Here is a 16321-nt window from a genome sequence, read left to right as displayed (position 1 = left end):
TATAGCGTTGTCGCACCAATTGTTGAAGTTTGTAGGAGCACGTGGCTGTTGGCAGGTTAAAGTACTTATTTTTTCTCGGTTTTCCAGAGAAATGAGTCATTACACTTGAAAGTGCGATGATCTAGACTAGTCATGTAATGTCTTTCAACCAGATTTAACAGCTTGTTGTCATAATTACTTGGCACTAGATTAATGATTTAAAGTAATGTTCAGGTCACCCTAAGATTACTTGTAAAGTTTAACGTACTTTAATGTAGCATTGAACTTTTTCGCATAGAAACCTATCAATTGCTTCCATGTGCAAGATAATTACGTGGTACGAACTATTTGAAACAGTAATAAAACCTCTTGTAGTTTCACAAGAATTTATTTATTTTTCTTTTTATTGCAAGAAAAGACAGACAGTATGAAGTTAAGGATATGCAAGTAAAACAAAGATTTCGGATGGACTCTAAAAGTTCAATTTTTAATTTTTAAGTTCTGTTAAATGAAACACTTTGCTTGACAATTTCAAACTCTTGCTGTCTAAAATTGACTAATCATCTATGTAAACGTCTAATAATAATAATAAGGTTTGACCATTTATCTCAAGATTTATTAGTAGCATTTTATTATTTAAAAACAAAACAAACTGAGCTACTATAGTTTCAGTTTATTAACAGCAAAAAAGTAAGGTATAAAAATATAAAACTCCATACAAGTAGTCATTTCGCGTATGACGAAAGGATGATTTAAACTGGATATTCAAAATAAACTGAATTTTACATCTTTAAATAACTTTTACCAAAATACATTATGTTATAATACCTGTATTTGACAGTATTCTTCGAAAGAACTAACAATGACTTTCATTATTCTCGATGTTTGTTTATTTTTACGTAGTTGAAAGTCAAAGGCGAGTTTCACTGATTGTCTTAACATGGTTGGCTAGATTTGTAGTGAAAACAGAACCTTTACCTAGAAACAATTCCAAAATAAACAGAATTTTATGCAAAAAAAGATTGCTGACATTGAAAAGCAGCCAGTGATTTTTTTGAATTACACAATTATCCTAGCCATTAACATTCAGCGTATACAACGATGTATTCGATAACAAAATCATGCTATTTTTTTTACAGTTATATTAATTTGTTTTCTAAAGCGATACGTCTGATAATTTTTTCACACTAATTACTCTGGAATTTCAGGTGCTCTACGAGTTAAATTACATAAAAAGAATTTCTTATTTGAAAACGTTCTGTTCCCATCTTGTAAAGACTACGTTATCTACCATTGTTCAAAGGAATGATTTCCTAATTTTTCCCATAAACATAAAATAATTAAAAATTTGCAATGTTTCACATGATTCTTGAACTTTATAAATGAAATTTATTTTTGTTTTTTAGCTGAGATCAGGTTTATTATTTTAGTTATTGAAAACTGTAAAATCCCTGTATTCGAATGTATTCATTGCTGGAGTTAGCAATAGAATGGTGGTAATTTCAGGATTTAGGAAAAAATTAATGGGATACAGATGCAAAAATGACAATAAAATGAACTATTTAATAACCAAAAAAAGATAACTGGTATTGTTGTTCTTACAATATCCCAACAGCTTAAATGGCTTAGAATTGCTTCCAAAAACCTCTACTGCAATTATATGCAAATACCATTATATACCTACTGATATGTTAATGTTATGAGGTTGAATCCTAAGAGATAACACCCCAAAATATCTCAACTAAGTACCACCATGTTTTAACCCAAGGATATAACACCCCAAACTATTACGTTTTTAAAAGTTAACTATGAGATACAAGCTAAAAATCACTTTTCCTATTTAATTGGTTTCATCAAGTTCCAGCATTCAGCGACTAAATCGTTTAACTACTAGCCTATGAAGACTATTTCATTTTAAAAGTAGAATTCAGTTTTGGTCATATGGTTAGAACCAACATTGACAACTGAATACACATCTATTATATGTCTATCGACTACCAAACTTACAAAGTTGGCCTTAAGGGTTAACAATGCACACTCGTACTATAGTGAAAATCAACTGTTCAATAAATTTAATTATCAGTTGATTAAGTAGTCACTTTGACAATCAGAAGGTATTGGGTGTTTGGCGATACATATGTATAAATACCTTTATGTACTAGCGAAAGTGCCTAGCTTTGCAGGTTATTAGATATTACATTGATATATCACTAGGTTGATATATTTTAGCAACTGCATAAAATTCATCATAAGTAAAAATATTGATTCAATTTTAAACTCAAATCGTTTCTGAATTAATATATTTTTGTTATATCACCAGCGTTTGATTAAAAAACAAGCCTCTTTAATCAAAGAGACTAATTTAAGAAACCAACAAATTCAATTCCAGTTCTTATGTTTATACATTTCATTTTATACTTTCACTACATAGACTAATAACAATATTAGGCTATACTTTTCTTCCTAAGCAACATAAAGTCATTGTTGAAACGCATTGTTACCAGAACGCACTGTCTTTTCTATATATTAGAAGTTCTTAATCAAACTTGTATACTACATGGTATACTATAGAGCCCACATACGCGCACGCATGTAAATAAAATAGGCAATAATACTTAGGTGTACACCCTCAGGGTCCATTTAGTATGGGTGCAAAATTTCAGAATTCTTGGAGCTATTAATAGTAATACCAAAGACACGCCGTTGTATTATTACAGATTTTAATTTTAACTTTCTTTTTTCCATCTTATGCTGTAATTACATGTTTCATTAATCATTATTCAAATTACAGATTTGCTTTCATTTCAGTTACTTCCGGTAAGAGTGTATATATTGCATCATGTTAGGTAATTGCATCACGTTTCTGTTTTTTTACAACAATCAAAGTTAAGATTGAATAATAAAAACAGTGAAGTTACTCTTTTTCTGTGAAATATAAACAGCAGTATTTAGTAGGTTGAATTGTAATACTGAAGTATTTTTATATGGCTCATGTTAGGAGTTTTGTAACCAAAAAAATTTATGGATCCACAAGTAATGTCTGGCATAATTGGTTTAAAAAAATCTTTAAAAAGCCGATGGGTTCTATATCTCATCTCCTATATGCAATCCCTAGGATAAACTCACTATAGTTTTAATTACTTCTAATTCGGATCCTTACGATGTTACATTTGAACAAAAAATCTGAAACATGCAGTATCCGAAATAACTTTCTCTATAACAGTTAAATTGCACAGAATCTTAATCGAACACTCTTTAGATTTAATCGAAAGCAAATTTAATTTTGCTAATTTTATATTCTTAATCATTGAATTCTATTATATTTGATATATGAAACTAATAGCAATTCTAATAAGAGTATGCATGATTGTAAAATAAATAGATGTAGTATAGAGGAAGAAATTAGTCACAAAGTTATGGCCACCTAATCTAATATTCAAATTAATTGATTAGACTAATCACAGACTAAAGAGAATTGTAATCATTTTGAAAGAACACTTAAAATTTAAAGGCACGAACAACAACATTACTAAAATATATATTAGTATATTAAAACAATATAAATAGTATAATGACACATCAAAATACACAAAAAGATTAGCTTCATGTTATTTACATGTATATCTTAAAGAGTAAATAAATCAAACAATTTTGATTGATGTACAACAATTCTTCCACTATTTGAAAAGCAGTTATTCATCAGGTAACACATGGATGAAAGAAAAAAGTCACATTTAGAATTTTTACGTACAGAACTATTTTTTCATTTCGTAAAGCTAACAGTGTTAAAACCATCACAATTTGGTTTGTTTGAATACTCAAAATGACTAGCTATTTTAATCATAAAATTAACTACAATTAACTTAACTAATTAAAGAAATTAATCTTTAAGAGCAGTCAACAGAGATTTAGATGTATTTCTTGATTTACCAATTACGTCATGATACAGATAAGTTCTTGTTATTCATAATCAATTCAAGATTGAAGTTAATAACATAATATTTCATATTGAATTCCAAAAGCATTAAAGACTTACTATCATATTTACCATTAGTACTGTTTAACTAATACGGTTACTGAAACAAGCAGCTTATAAAGCTGGTGAGGAAAGGAGCAGATAGTAAAGCACTATACGGTATATTAAGATATAGTTGTAAATTTTACGTAAAACACTGCAAGTGTATCGTTTTTAGATACATAAAGGAGTAGACGTTTAGTAATACACTATATTAAATTGTAAATACTGTCCGCTTAATGCATTGCGAACGTAACGAGATTTTGCGCTGACACTGCCTACACAAGTGATATCATCCATTGCATTACACTGCATAAGTAGTTTTTTCAGAACCATGTGTCTGAATAGTTTGAGAGCACTTGATGAGTATCTTGAGTTACAGTGCAACGTTTTCAAATCTTCATGCAGCATTTAACTAGTAAGCAGTTAAATTGCATTTTAAACAAAAAATGTATCAATGCAAATATCTTACTTTGAAACACAAAACAAACTTCATTTAACTTTAATAAGAGAAAACATGCATAAGCACAGCAAACCTATAGTAACAAAAACGTCAAACTGCACACGCGCAAGATCTTAATTCTTCAACCAATTATGTTAGATCGACAAACTAAAAACATTTGTATGCCTTACAGTCAGACAATAGCAGGTGCTTATATAATCCGCGATACATAAATCAGCAAGAATACGCAAAGTCTTTTATTAAGAAGACTTCAAAAGAAAGATTGATTAAAGCTATTTATGAAATCCACATGTAATACCTTTGTTTTGCCACAAATAATATCTATGACAGAACACCTTCTAAAGTATGATACCTATAAAAACCTAACACGTTCCAGCTATGTAAATGCTTTCAATAAACCCAAAATTCAAATATTTAAAATTGCACCAGAGTATCTCTACTATACGCTATTTTAGCGACTACGTATGCATGATATAGTGTAGATAGCGTTACCATACCGGACTCCAAGAGCTGAGATACCAGCGGTAACCAGAGTAAGAAAACGGGCATTGTTTAGTGTTACACTTCCGGGACTCTGAAGGTCTAGCGTAAACATCACACATGTATTCTGGAATAACTTGTCCTATCTCGTCTCTACACGTAACAGCTCGGGTTTGAAATCCTCCACCGCAAGGTTTGTTGCACTTTAAGAAAAAAAAATTAAATATTGCATTAATACGCAATGAATAATATAAAGAATTTGCTATTCACTATGTAATACTTGTGTGACATGGATTTTTCGTGCGTGCTCAGCATGATTTTAAGTTGTCAAGATAATATTCATGTATCTGATGTAAAATGAGGTTTGAAAATACCCAGAGAATTTTCGATATTGCAAATAACGTGCTTCGTGTCGTTCAGGCCTTAAGATTTGCTAATGAGAAGCAATACATGTGGTTCAGAACTTACCATTAGCCAATGTGACGCTATACATGTTGTTCAAGCCTTAGGATTTGTCAATAAAAAGCTATGAATTGTGCATGGTTTAATAGTTTTCTCAGTTTAACATCAAGAGTTACTTTCTTATATGAACAAGTATAATGTATTGATTTAAGAAAGATAAATAAAAAGTTATGAATTCAAAACCTTCAAAAAAGGATCGAAAAAAGTAAACAAACAAACATGGAGATAATGTGGATATTATTTACTCAGATTACAAAATCCTATTTTGGCTCCATGTAACAACCTAGAATTACATTTGATAGAGTCAGAATAGGTATTTGTAGTAATTAATGTCTATATTTCCAGCATTGCTTGTTTACTTGTTTTACGATCTCTTGTTGCTGATTTTTAAATTTATTATTTTTTATTTATCTTGTTTGCTAGGTTTTTAATGCTCAGTAATGGGCCAATAATTAATTGAATTGGTAGCTAATTTTATACATTGTAATGTTATTAAACATAGGTAGAAGCTAGATGATACTGTTCATGATGATTTACTATAGCTATTGACTATTTGATCACATTAGTTTGAGATGTAAAATGTTATTTAGCAGCCAAAAATCATCATGGAGATTTGTTCAATAATATAGTGAGTATTTATATTTCCTGTGTAACTAAGTTCTCTATATATTATGCATAGCAATCAGCAAATGTGTGTTAGACACTGACTATATAGTGTACAAAGCATTGAGTATCTACATGTTACAGTCATCCAATATTCATCCGTTATTGACTGGTAATTAACCATGTACTTAAGCTTTAAAAAAAAAACCAACAAATATCCGTAAGAAAGAGATAAAGATAACATTATTTACATTAAAATTATATTTTTTAGCTTATGTAAAATATGAAAAAAACAAATTGATCTTTCAATACTCCTACTACCTTCAACTTTTCCTTACTAATAAAGGAAAAAATATTACGTAATACTCCCTACTATTCTTACGTAAAAATATAGTGCTACGGCCACAAAAAACTGTACTGGAATTATGATGTTTTTAAACTTATGTAAAATGTGAAAGAAACAAATCAATCTTTCAATACACCTACTACTTTTCTGTACTTTATGTAGTATTCTGCTAAAGGTTTGGATGCAATGTACGAAAACGTTTTTTGTTCGAGGATAGCAAGATTATAATAATAAGAATTACAAACGGAATGTTTTGAGTGGAGTTTGTTTTCCTTGTAAGTCTAACATACCCGTTTTTGTGCATTTTTGTATGTGTATGGTTTTATCAGTCAATAATAAGGGTTTAAAAGTGTTGTTTGAGCTGAATCTTTACTTTAAAGGTGTTTATGCCCGAATGGTAGGGTTTTGTGCAATTCTTTGCAATTCCTATTATCAACCACTATCGTGGTAAGTGATACGAATGACTCGTCTTAATCGAACAGTTACAAGTTTTAACGGAAACAAAATTTTGCATCTTTTGTTAAATTGTCGGTTGCATATATATAGAAAAATACGATAGAAAATTTTCTATGCCTGGTGTTCAAAATGTAATTTCATCAATATACAGGTGTAACGTTATTTCTGTAAAGGTTTCCTGTTCAGTGTTATTTCATTCAGGTTTCGACTACAGTTTTCAGAAAAATCCATCAAACGTTGAACAGTCTAACACATTTAAGGGCCACGAACATTCTATAACTTAAAACAAAAGTAAATAAGCTTGAGGTTAAATGCAAGTCATTCTGTAGTTTTCTTAACGTTATCAGGCTGGTTCATAACCGCCGAGTTCTAACGTATTAGCTTATCATGCAGAAGTACACAACTTTAAACTTAACAGTCGAAATCATAGATACGAAACCTCACAGATAATGAGTATAACAAAGTGTGATATATATCAAAACCTGACAAACAAAAACATTTTGATTTAAATGTAATAAAACAGTCAACTAGGAGCATTGTACAGATGATATCACTAACTGTCTCTTTAAGTAAAATATAATTATTCCGTTCTATAGCAGGGCTTTCATTATGAAGAATAAAATGAGTCTCGGGACAAAAATAAATAAAAATGGCTAAGAGCTAAGTCCCATCTGAAAGATTCAACGTATTTTAACTCAGCTTTTTTAAATTAACGACGTCGAAAAGTTTTTATCTCTAACATTAAAAATAAAGCATTATATACATAGGATTTAATACTGTAATTATTCACATGTAATATTTCAGGCAAATCTTTGAAAAACGCGTAGAAAAAATTTGCATAATTTTATATTGCTGTAATCCTCCGTAAGTATAGGCGCCTCTTAAGAAGTTTAGAATAATATCACAAAGAAAATAAGTAGCAGAAAGTATTCCTACCACTATGAAGTGCATTGTGAATTGTATTATTTAAAAAGCTAATTACCTGTTGCCACTCTCCTGCTGACCAAACTGGGCACTGATTCACTTCACACTGTGAAATTTCTGTGGGCTTTATTGTTAATTCACATTGATCGCTCATTCTACCCAGTTCGTCATAACATGCCACCTGGCGCCGTTGAGTTCCACCACCACAAGTTCGTGAACACTAATTTCATACAAAAAAAATTAGGTTAACACGGAACCAATTTATGCTCTAGAATACTGTTTGTTCGCCATGATTTTCAGGTTAAAATTACACATTAGGAGGCAAATCAGTATCCATTAATTAGATAATTGTTACTAGCAGGTGAGGGTTTCAGTAAGTATTTTGGTTTTTACTCTTTATATAGAAACTTGGCTACATCTCTCCAAAAGATATATTTTCAAGTGGAGCCTCTACTAAATTTGTTTTTGTTAATCGTTGCCCGATATTCATTATGAATCTAATATTTAGGTAAAACATCCGAAACAGTACAAATTTTTATTTATTTATTACTTACCGCTCCCCAAGGTCCTGTTCTCCAGAAAAAGCCTTCTACTTTATTATGAGTAATGTTTCCAGTTTCACTTAAAATTCCAATAAGTTTGGTACACGCAGGAAGATTACATATCTTTTCACTCACTGGGCGAGCTTCATGATCACAGTCTTGATCTTCAAGTTGAGTTCCATTCAGGGAGAAGCAACCAATGGTGCGTGTCATCACACTTTGTCCGCAAGTTGCGCTACACTAAAGTAAGGATTTACTTTGTAGACAAAAATAAAAATGGCAATTTTGTAGTTAGTTTGCTTCGAGCTTGATAAATCATGTACGTAAATGACTTTTTTTTTTCAGTACTTAGAGATGTTTAACACCATTGCAACATTTTATGCAAGTAGTCATGAACAAGTAAAGGGTTTAAAAACAAAACCAAATCTAATTTATTAGATTTGGAGTAGATATATTAATGTCTGTTGTCTAGATTTATAAAAACTTCTAATTGTACGTAGAATACAAAAAATTAGGTATATGTTCTTACCTAGAATAAAAAGAATTGGGATCAGAAATAATTAACCTGGAACTTTCTTTTCTTTATTTAAAACTGTTTCACATTCTAACGATATTATCTAAGCTTCTGCATTTAAGGAAGTGTGGTGATTAGACGTTATTTTTCATATCTATTGCGTTCCATAGTTTAAGCAATCGAACCACTACCTTATCTACAAAATCGGTAACTATTCTTTAACAATAACATTATAGAGTTATTTTCTGTCAAAGACTTCATTTCACAAAATAACCTGACGTCTACAACCTTTTTATTAAAATTCAAATTAATATTAGATCGCAAGAATGCCTATTTTTCTTTACTCGTTTACTCAAACTCGGACCAAACTAATGACCAGAGAAAACGATATTACTCATCTGAACCACAAAAAACTAACTATGATGATTTATAAAATTAATATTTTAAATTCACTCTAAACAGCTAGTGTAACTACCTGGCAGACGCCTTGCGAATTTAATCCACACAGCCTTTGTTTCCTACCTAACAAGGGCCTGGCATGGCCTAGCGCGTTAAGGCGTGCGCTTCGTAATCTGAGGGTCGCGGGTTCGCGCCCGTGTCGCGCCAAACATGCTCACCCTCCCAGCCGTGGGGGCGTTATAATGTGCGGTCAATCCCACTATTCGTTGGTAAAAGAGTAGCCCAAGAGTTGGCGGTGGGTGGTGATGACTAGCTGCCTTCCCTCTAGTCTTACACTGCTAAATTAGGGACGGCTAGCACAGATAGCCCTCGAGTAGCTTTGTGCGAAATTCCAAAACAAACAAACAATTCTACCTAACAAGCTGTTGGTTTTGCTCCATATAGCCGTCGTTTCCCAAGTGTAGCCATCTAACAGACTAAGTTTAAAAGATAATTTTTTAATTTCACTCACCGGCCTCCATTCTAACGTTTTCCATAATCCACAAGGTTTTGTATAACAGATTTTGAGAGCAATTGGTCGATCTGACATATTACAAGACGACTCGGAAAGTAAAACGTTACTATAACCATCTTGGCACGTTATGTGACGTGTCCTCATTCCCTCACCGCAGCTCGTAGAACACTAAAATAAAAAGCCACAAAGCATAGATTGAACATAAATAAGTTAAATTATACTTACAAGTCTTTATTACAAGAAAAACAATCATTATAATGCAACACACGAAAATGCTGAAAATATATGTACTTTTATGGCTAATTTATATAAGCACTATAAAATCGTTGTCTGATTAAGGAAGGGGTATTACACTTGGAAATTTTGAAACATAGCATGGATCCAAGTCAGTTATCCGGACTAAAGTAAAGGGAGAAGTTTGGACTAAGCCTCTTAAGCTTTAAGGACTTCATATAGAATTCTAGAAAATAGTTCGAACATTTTTATGGATTTTTTACCAAAGGTTTGCTTACCTCAGACCAACTACTCGATCTCCACACTGATTGTCTTGGGACAGAAGCAGGAGATGATGGTGTGAAGGAAGATTGTTCAAAAAGCGATGTTTTATTCTGCTTCCGGAAATGAAAGGTAAGGTTTTTTACCGTTTCTGTTGTGGCTGAAGCGATAGTGACCTGGATACAACGTGACGAGTTGCACGCTGTTGAGTTTAATGGTTGAGTCTTGGTATCACAGAGGTGAGTTTGAACAATATCGCCTTTCAACGTACGACAACGAACAGTTCTCGTGCTGACACCGTCTCCACACGTCACAGAACACTGTAGTAAAAATCGTACTTGAAGCACATAATTACTTGGGTTTTTAAAGACGGCACTGATCAGTTATAGTTATGTAATACGTTTAAATAAAATAATAAAATTAACATAATAGTATATCAACATCTTAATATACGTTTCTAGTATTCTACACGTTTTAAAAAAGTTAAAAAACTTGCTCTAAAAGCAAATTATACAGCCAACTGGAACATTTTATTACATCAAACATGAAATATGTTGTCGCATTATTAGAATAGATTATGACACAAAAGAGATGTCACTGTCTATAATACAGTGCAGATTAAGAAAGATTGGGAGATTGAGCCTAAACAGTACCTTATGCACCCTTGGGCTAAATGGTCAAGTCACAAATGCCAGCTAAGAAGCCAAGGTCGGAGAGATTAAGAACAATAAAAACAACCCAAATTTCTGATACGTTTTATACTTCGTACAGTTTGAAAGTAGAATTGACGTCACTCAACAGCGCCACTCTTCCTTATTTTAAGCATATATCAATATTTCATTGGTGTTCTAAAATACATTTATTAAAAAATAAAAAACTAACCGGACTCCATTCTCCATGATCCCATTTAGTACAAGCTGGTTGAATACAGATGTTTGTGTGTTTTGGGATCGTCTTAGAATTGCAATAAATACCACTGATAGCTTTACCGCCGTGTTCACACCAGTAAAGACGCCGTCTTTCGCCTGCACCGCATGACACTGAACACTAAAAAATACCAGTTCAACATCAGAAGGAAACAAAACAGTTAAAAGTAAAAATAATAAAAAAAATTGTTTAGAGTTTCATTGTCTCGAGGCTAATTATTTTTTTGTTCTTATAAATGTATCCAATTGCACACAAGGTAATGGTTTTATATGCCGAGTTAAATCTGCACGTTTTGAAACTATGAAAGGTAAGAACAGAAATACAAAAACACTTTTTTTATAAAATAATGATTTTGTCAAAGCTTTTGGACTCGTGGAACTTCTATTTCGAAAACAAAATATTTTTTTTATAAAAACAGGTGTTTTAAGTATGATCATACAATGCTGAACATCAGAGGTTTATCTTGATAAGGGAACAAAACACGACTTTTTTTCTGGTTGATAATTTGTTATATGATGTTCCTCTTCTACTTGTATATCTGTATGCATTAATAGATGTATATATACTTACACATGTATATTTATATACACGTTTACACATCTGCCCCTCTTTTTAAAAGCATGTGATGCCGGCGAAATTGTGGTTAAACTGAATAAACGGTGTACGTTAAACAAATTTGGGTCCTCGGTACCTCAAAAATACCATGGCACATTACATGGTGACCCACCCCGTGATTTGTGTCCCGGTGTAGAATGTTTTGTCAAGTTCTCTTGATTTCATTACGCATTGTTTTTTCTTTGTTTTGTTGCTTATTATACGAAAATGGTTAATTTTTCTTAAACTAAATTTTTTCCTAGGAACATTCACAGAGCAAAATATCTTCAGTCTGCTCTATTTCCACTTTTCAAAGTATTACACTTAGGTTTATTAAAAGTTATTACAGCGTATTCCTATGTGTAATATACCTATTAGTAATTTTCTGGGATCTGACTTTTTATACGATGCATTTTCGGTTTTCTCGTAACTTACACTTAAAGTTATTGTAATTGATGGTTTTGTCTTTCATTTGCGACTCCTACCTAGAATTAGGACCACGCTACAGTAGCTCACTCTATACTATGTTATCTAAGGGTTTATGAAATAAGATGTACTTTTTAAATCCTTTGCCGATATCTTCTACATTTATACGGCTCTGACTTGTCCATTACTACTGGTTTAACCTTCAGAAGGAAAGATTCACGTGTACTTTATTATTAACACTAAAAAAGGTGAACAATGCATTTTTTGCATTTCATATATGATGTACTAAAACACGATTAAAGAATGTAATTTAAATGAAACGACCAACTTTTTATAGTTTTTTTCGCTTCATACTAACATTTTATGTCAGTAATTTAAATATTTCCTTTCCACTTACATCTATACTGAACCAATATCATCTCTGAAGAAGTCAAGTGTTAGCAGTAATATTGTTCTCGTTTCTTTATAACATCTTGATAACAAACAATCTTTTGTTCTGTACAATATTTTGTTACCTGTACCACTCCTCCCACTTTACACTGTTTTATATTGTAATACAGATAAGAGATCAAATTACATAATGTAATTATCAAAATAGCCAAAATGTTTGTGTATTAGCACGACTCTTCCAGATAAATTTAGGTCGATAGAATGTTTCTTTGGCTTTAATTTCAAACTTTCGTATTACAAGAGTTGTATTGTTGGAAAACTTTAGGCTCACATCTATGAAACATACTTAGATACTAAAATAATTGTTTCCCAATAACAGAAAATTTGTAAAACTGCTAGTGGCGAATATAGGATTTTTAAAAATTTATGTAATAAGAAAAGACACATGAAACAAAAATGAGGGCGTACTTCTGTCCACTCCTCAGTCATCCACTTTGGACAAGGCCCTGTGTTACAGCTTTGCCTTTTGAGGTTTTTCGCTAAACCACAGAGAGATTCAGATAGTTGTTTACCATTTAAGTCGACACAGGTGGCACTCCTAATTTGTTCACCGCCTCCACAGGATTTAGAACACTATAGTGAAGAAAAAGTGAAAGTTCAATATTTTGAAACAACAAACACATGGATAAAATAAACTCAAAAATATATTTTATTTATTAAGCGAAAGCAGTTGTGGTCGTACATAAGCGTCCAAAGAATGTCGGCTCATGCTGTCTCAGAGTATGGGAAGAGGGTGTGATATAATAAAAAAATTACGAGATCATAGTTCCAAAAGTTGTCATCACCAGAGGGCGGAAACAACTTACGAAGGATTGAAATTGTAATTCGATACTAGATAGATAGCCATGATGGATGATTACGTGGGTAGCATCACAAAGTAGAGAGGGTGTTTTTTTACCACCATGAGAGGCAGCCATGACACATACATGTATAAAAAAAGAATATAATTAATTAAATCGTCATATAAAGGACGCTTAACACTAGCTCATTCATAATTAATTCGTTATAAAAAAGGATGCTTAACACTAATTCATTTATAATCAATTTGTCCTTAAAAAGATGCTTAGCACTAGTTCATTTATAAAAACATTTTCATAAAAAAGACCACTTAATGCTAATTCATTAATTAATTATATTTCCTACCTACGCTTCACTCAAGTAATTAAACATTTTCAGTGATATAATAATAAAATGTCAAAACCAACACTAAACATAACATGAACTCCTGGCATTATCTGGTGGTTAAGGCACTCGACTTGTAATCTGAGGGTCGCGGGTTCTAATCCCCGTCACACCAAACATGCTCGCCCTTTCAGCTATAAGAACGTTATAATATCACTTCCTCTATTCGTTGCTAAATTATGAACGGTTAGCGCGAATAGCTTTTGTGTAGCTTTGCGCAAAAAACAAATATAACATGGTAACCATTGTGTGCATTTTACCGTCCATACAAATGTTTCTAGGTGCAAATCACTAGAAAGAGCAATATTATACAATATTTAAAACTTTATAAAACATTTTACATCGTTAAAAAAACGTTTATTATACAATAAATTTCTTACTAATTTGATTTTACACAACAAAATAATTTACAGATTACATTTCCTATCATTGTTTGTTTGTTTTTGGAATTTCGCGCAAAGCTACACGAGGGCTATCTGCGCTAACCGTTTCTAATTTAGCAGTGTAAGGCTAGAAGGAAGGCAGCTAATCATCACCACCCACCGCCAAATCTTGGGCTACTCTTTTACCAACAAATAGTGGGATTGATCGTCACATTATAATGCCCCTAAGGGTGAAAGAGCAAGCTTGTTTTGTGTGACGGGGATCCAAACCCGCGACCCAGAGTACGAGTTGAACGCTTTAACCACCTGGCCATGCTATGCCCTTATCAATTATTCCAAGAAGAACATTACGATAATTAAACTTAATCAAGTGATTAAAGATTTTCGATACTAAATTATAACATTTCTTGTGATAAAAGGGCTATATCATACTCAATCTGACATACAATATGTGAATATATGTTTGAATCACCCTAAAAGTGGCGATATCATGCAATAATTAAAACTTGCATTGTATACAACATTTTACATCGTCAATAAAACGTTTATTATTACGTAATTAAAACTTGTTTGTGAGAAAATATCTATGTTACTTAATCTTTTACGAATTTTAAAAGGGTTGACTTTCCCATATGAAGAATGTCAGAAAAATATTTAATGTAATATATTTGAATAATACATATGATTAATTACTATTATAGATTAAATGGTATGAATACAATAAATTTTTAAAAACGTTATTTAATGTAACATGTTTGAATAAGATTGCAACTCCCAGAGAAGATCATATATCGAGAATGAACAAATATATTTTGTAATAGTACATAGCAATTCCAAGGACCAAATAAAGTTTTTGGTAACATGAATTAAACGATTTAGTTTTGTCATACACGTACTTATATCCGTTACTATAATAATTTTATATGAATTAATATTCACTTTTACAAATTTCTAAATATAGCTAGTTAGACCACAACTATAGTACACAATATTTAATAATGAACTCTACATATACATACATTGTACATTAATTAATGAAATTTAATAGTTTATTATAAAACGTTTAAATGATTAATTTAATATTCAGAAAACTATTAATATTCAGTTTACACAAGTAATGGTGACCATAATAATTTTATAATGAATTCTAACTAATAGTCTTAACACAAGTAATCAAAGTTTTCTTTATTTTAGAAATTATAAAAAAATCGAAAACTAAATCAGCTTTGCACTTTACTTGCAGTTTCCATCTGATCTCTAATATAGAAATCAAGATTTCTAAAAGTGCTACATATTAGGAAATATTTAAAAGTTTGTAAATAAAACAAGGCTGTTAGACACAGATAGGGAATGCGGAAATAAAAACAAGTATTCTGATCATTTATACGAAACGGACAAAAAAAACCTAAAATTCTATTTCAAGTTTCTTAATATAAAAGAATTTCTACTTTTCATATCTTTTCTATAAAAAACCCTAAAATTCTATTTCAAGTTTCTTAATATAAAAGAAAATTTCTACTTTTCATATCTTTTCTATTTTGTTTACACGTCGATTTTGTTGTCATGGAAGTGATGCGATATCTGATAAGATTTTTTGTTTTGTCAAATTAGAATAAAAGAATTTATATGCATATGTTTCTTATTTTGATACTTAAATATTATAGCTCTTAATGAAAAATTAACTTAATATATTAAATCACAGATTATTAATGTATACGATAAAAAAGTTTACCATAACTTACAACTAAAAAAGAAATCAACAATCTTACTCAAACACACGTTGACAAGAGTGAATAAAAAGTTAACAAAATATTTCAACTGTTGTTTCTTGCGATAAATGATAGTCTTTCATAATTTATAAACCCAACACGATTATACTGACTTACAGCCTGTTATATATACTTGTTCAAGTAGAATATCATAAATGAGACATAAGGGGCAAGTAATAAAAGTTTATTTATTTTAGAAGCTATACAAAATACATAAAATCTAAACTGTCTCCCTTACTATAAGGGGTGATTATTAGTGTTCCTACATGTGTAAAAATACTTTTATATTTGTTAGTTTCATGATCACTGAGAATAACAAGTATTTATACAAAACAGATAAAGAAACCAGAAACACTATACCACTGTTTCATGTTTCATGAAACAGATATTGACAGCAT

The 16321-nt window shown here is 31.2% G+C and overlaps 1 protein-coding gene across 10 annotated transcripts in view; it reads right to left on the bottom strand.

Annotated features, from left to right (window-relative positions):
- The window catches only part of LOC143222169 (A disintegrin and metalloproteinase with thrombospondin motifs 20-like), a 140215-nt gene that overhangs the window by 30999 nt on the left and 92895 nt on the right, over positions 1–16321 (bottom strand). For all 10 annotated transcript variants that reach the window (XR_013012048.1, XR_013012047.1, XR_013012049.1 and 7 more), the window contains 7 exons: positions 12998–13162; positions 11075–11239; positions 10210–10512; positions 9695–9865; positions 8283–8510; positions 7787–7948; positions 4955–5140 (listed from right to left, as the gene is read on the bottom strand). Coding sequence is in view for 6 of the 10 variants with exons in the window: in XM_076448244.1 (XP_076304359.1) it covers positions 4955–5140; positions 7787–7948; positions 8283–8510; positions 9695–9865; positions 10210–10512; positions 11075–11239; positions 12998–13162 (1380 nt within the window). In the remaining 4 variants the exon portion in view is untranslated. The remainder of the gene's footprint in view (positions 1–4954; positions 5141–7786; positions 7949–8282; positions 8511–9694; positions 9866–10209; positions 10513–11074; positions 11240–12997; positions 13163–16321) is intronic.

The sequence above is a fragment of the Tachypleus tridentatus genome, chromosome 8 (assembly GCF_004210375.1).
Source record: "Tachypleus tridentatus isolate NWPU-2018 chromosome 8, ASM421037v1, whole genome shotgun sequence".
NCBI lineage: Eukaryota > Metazoa > Arthropoda > Merostomata > Xiphosura > Limulidae > Tachypleus > Tachypleus tridentatus.
Note: the sequence above shows the minus strand (reverse complement) of the source record. Positions and strands in the feature narration are given on the sequence as shown.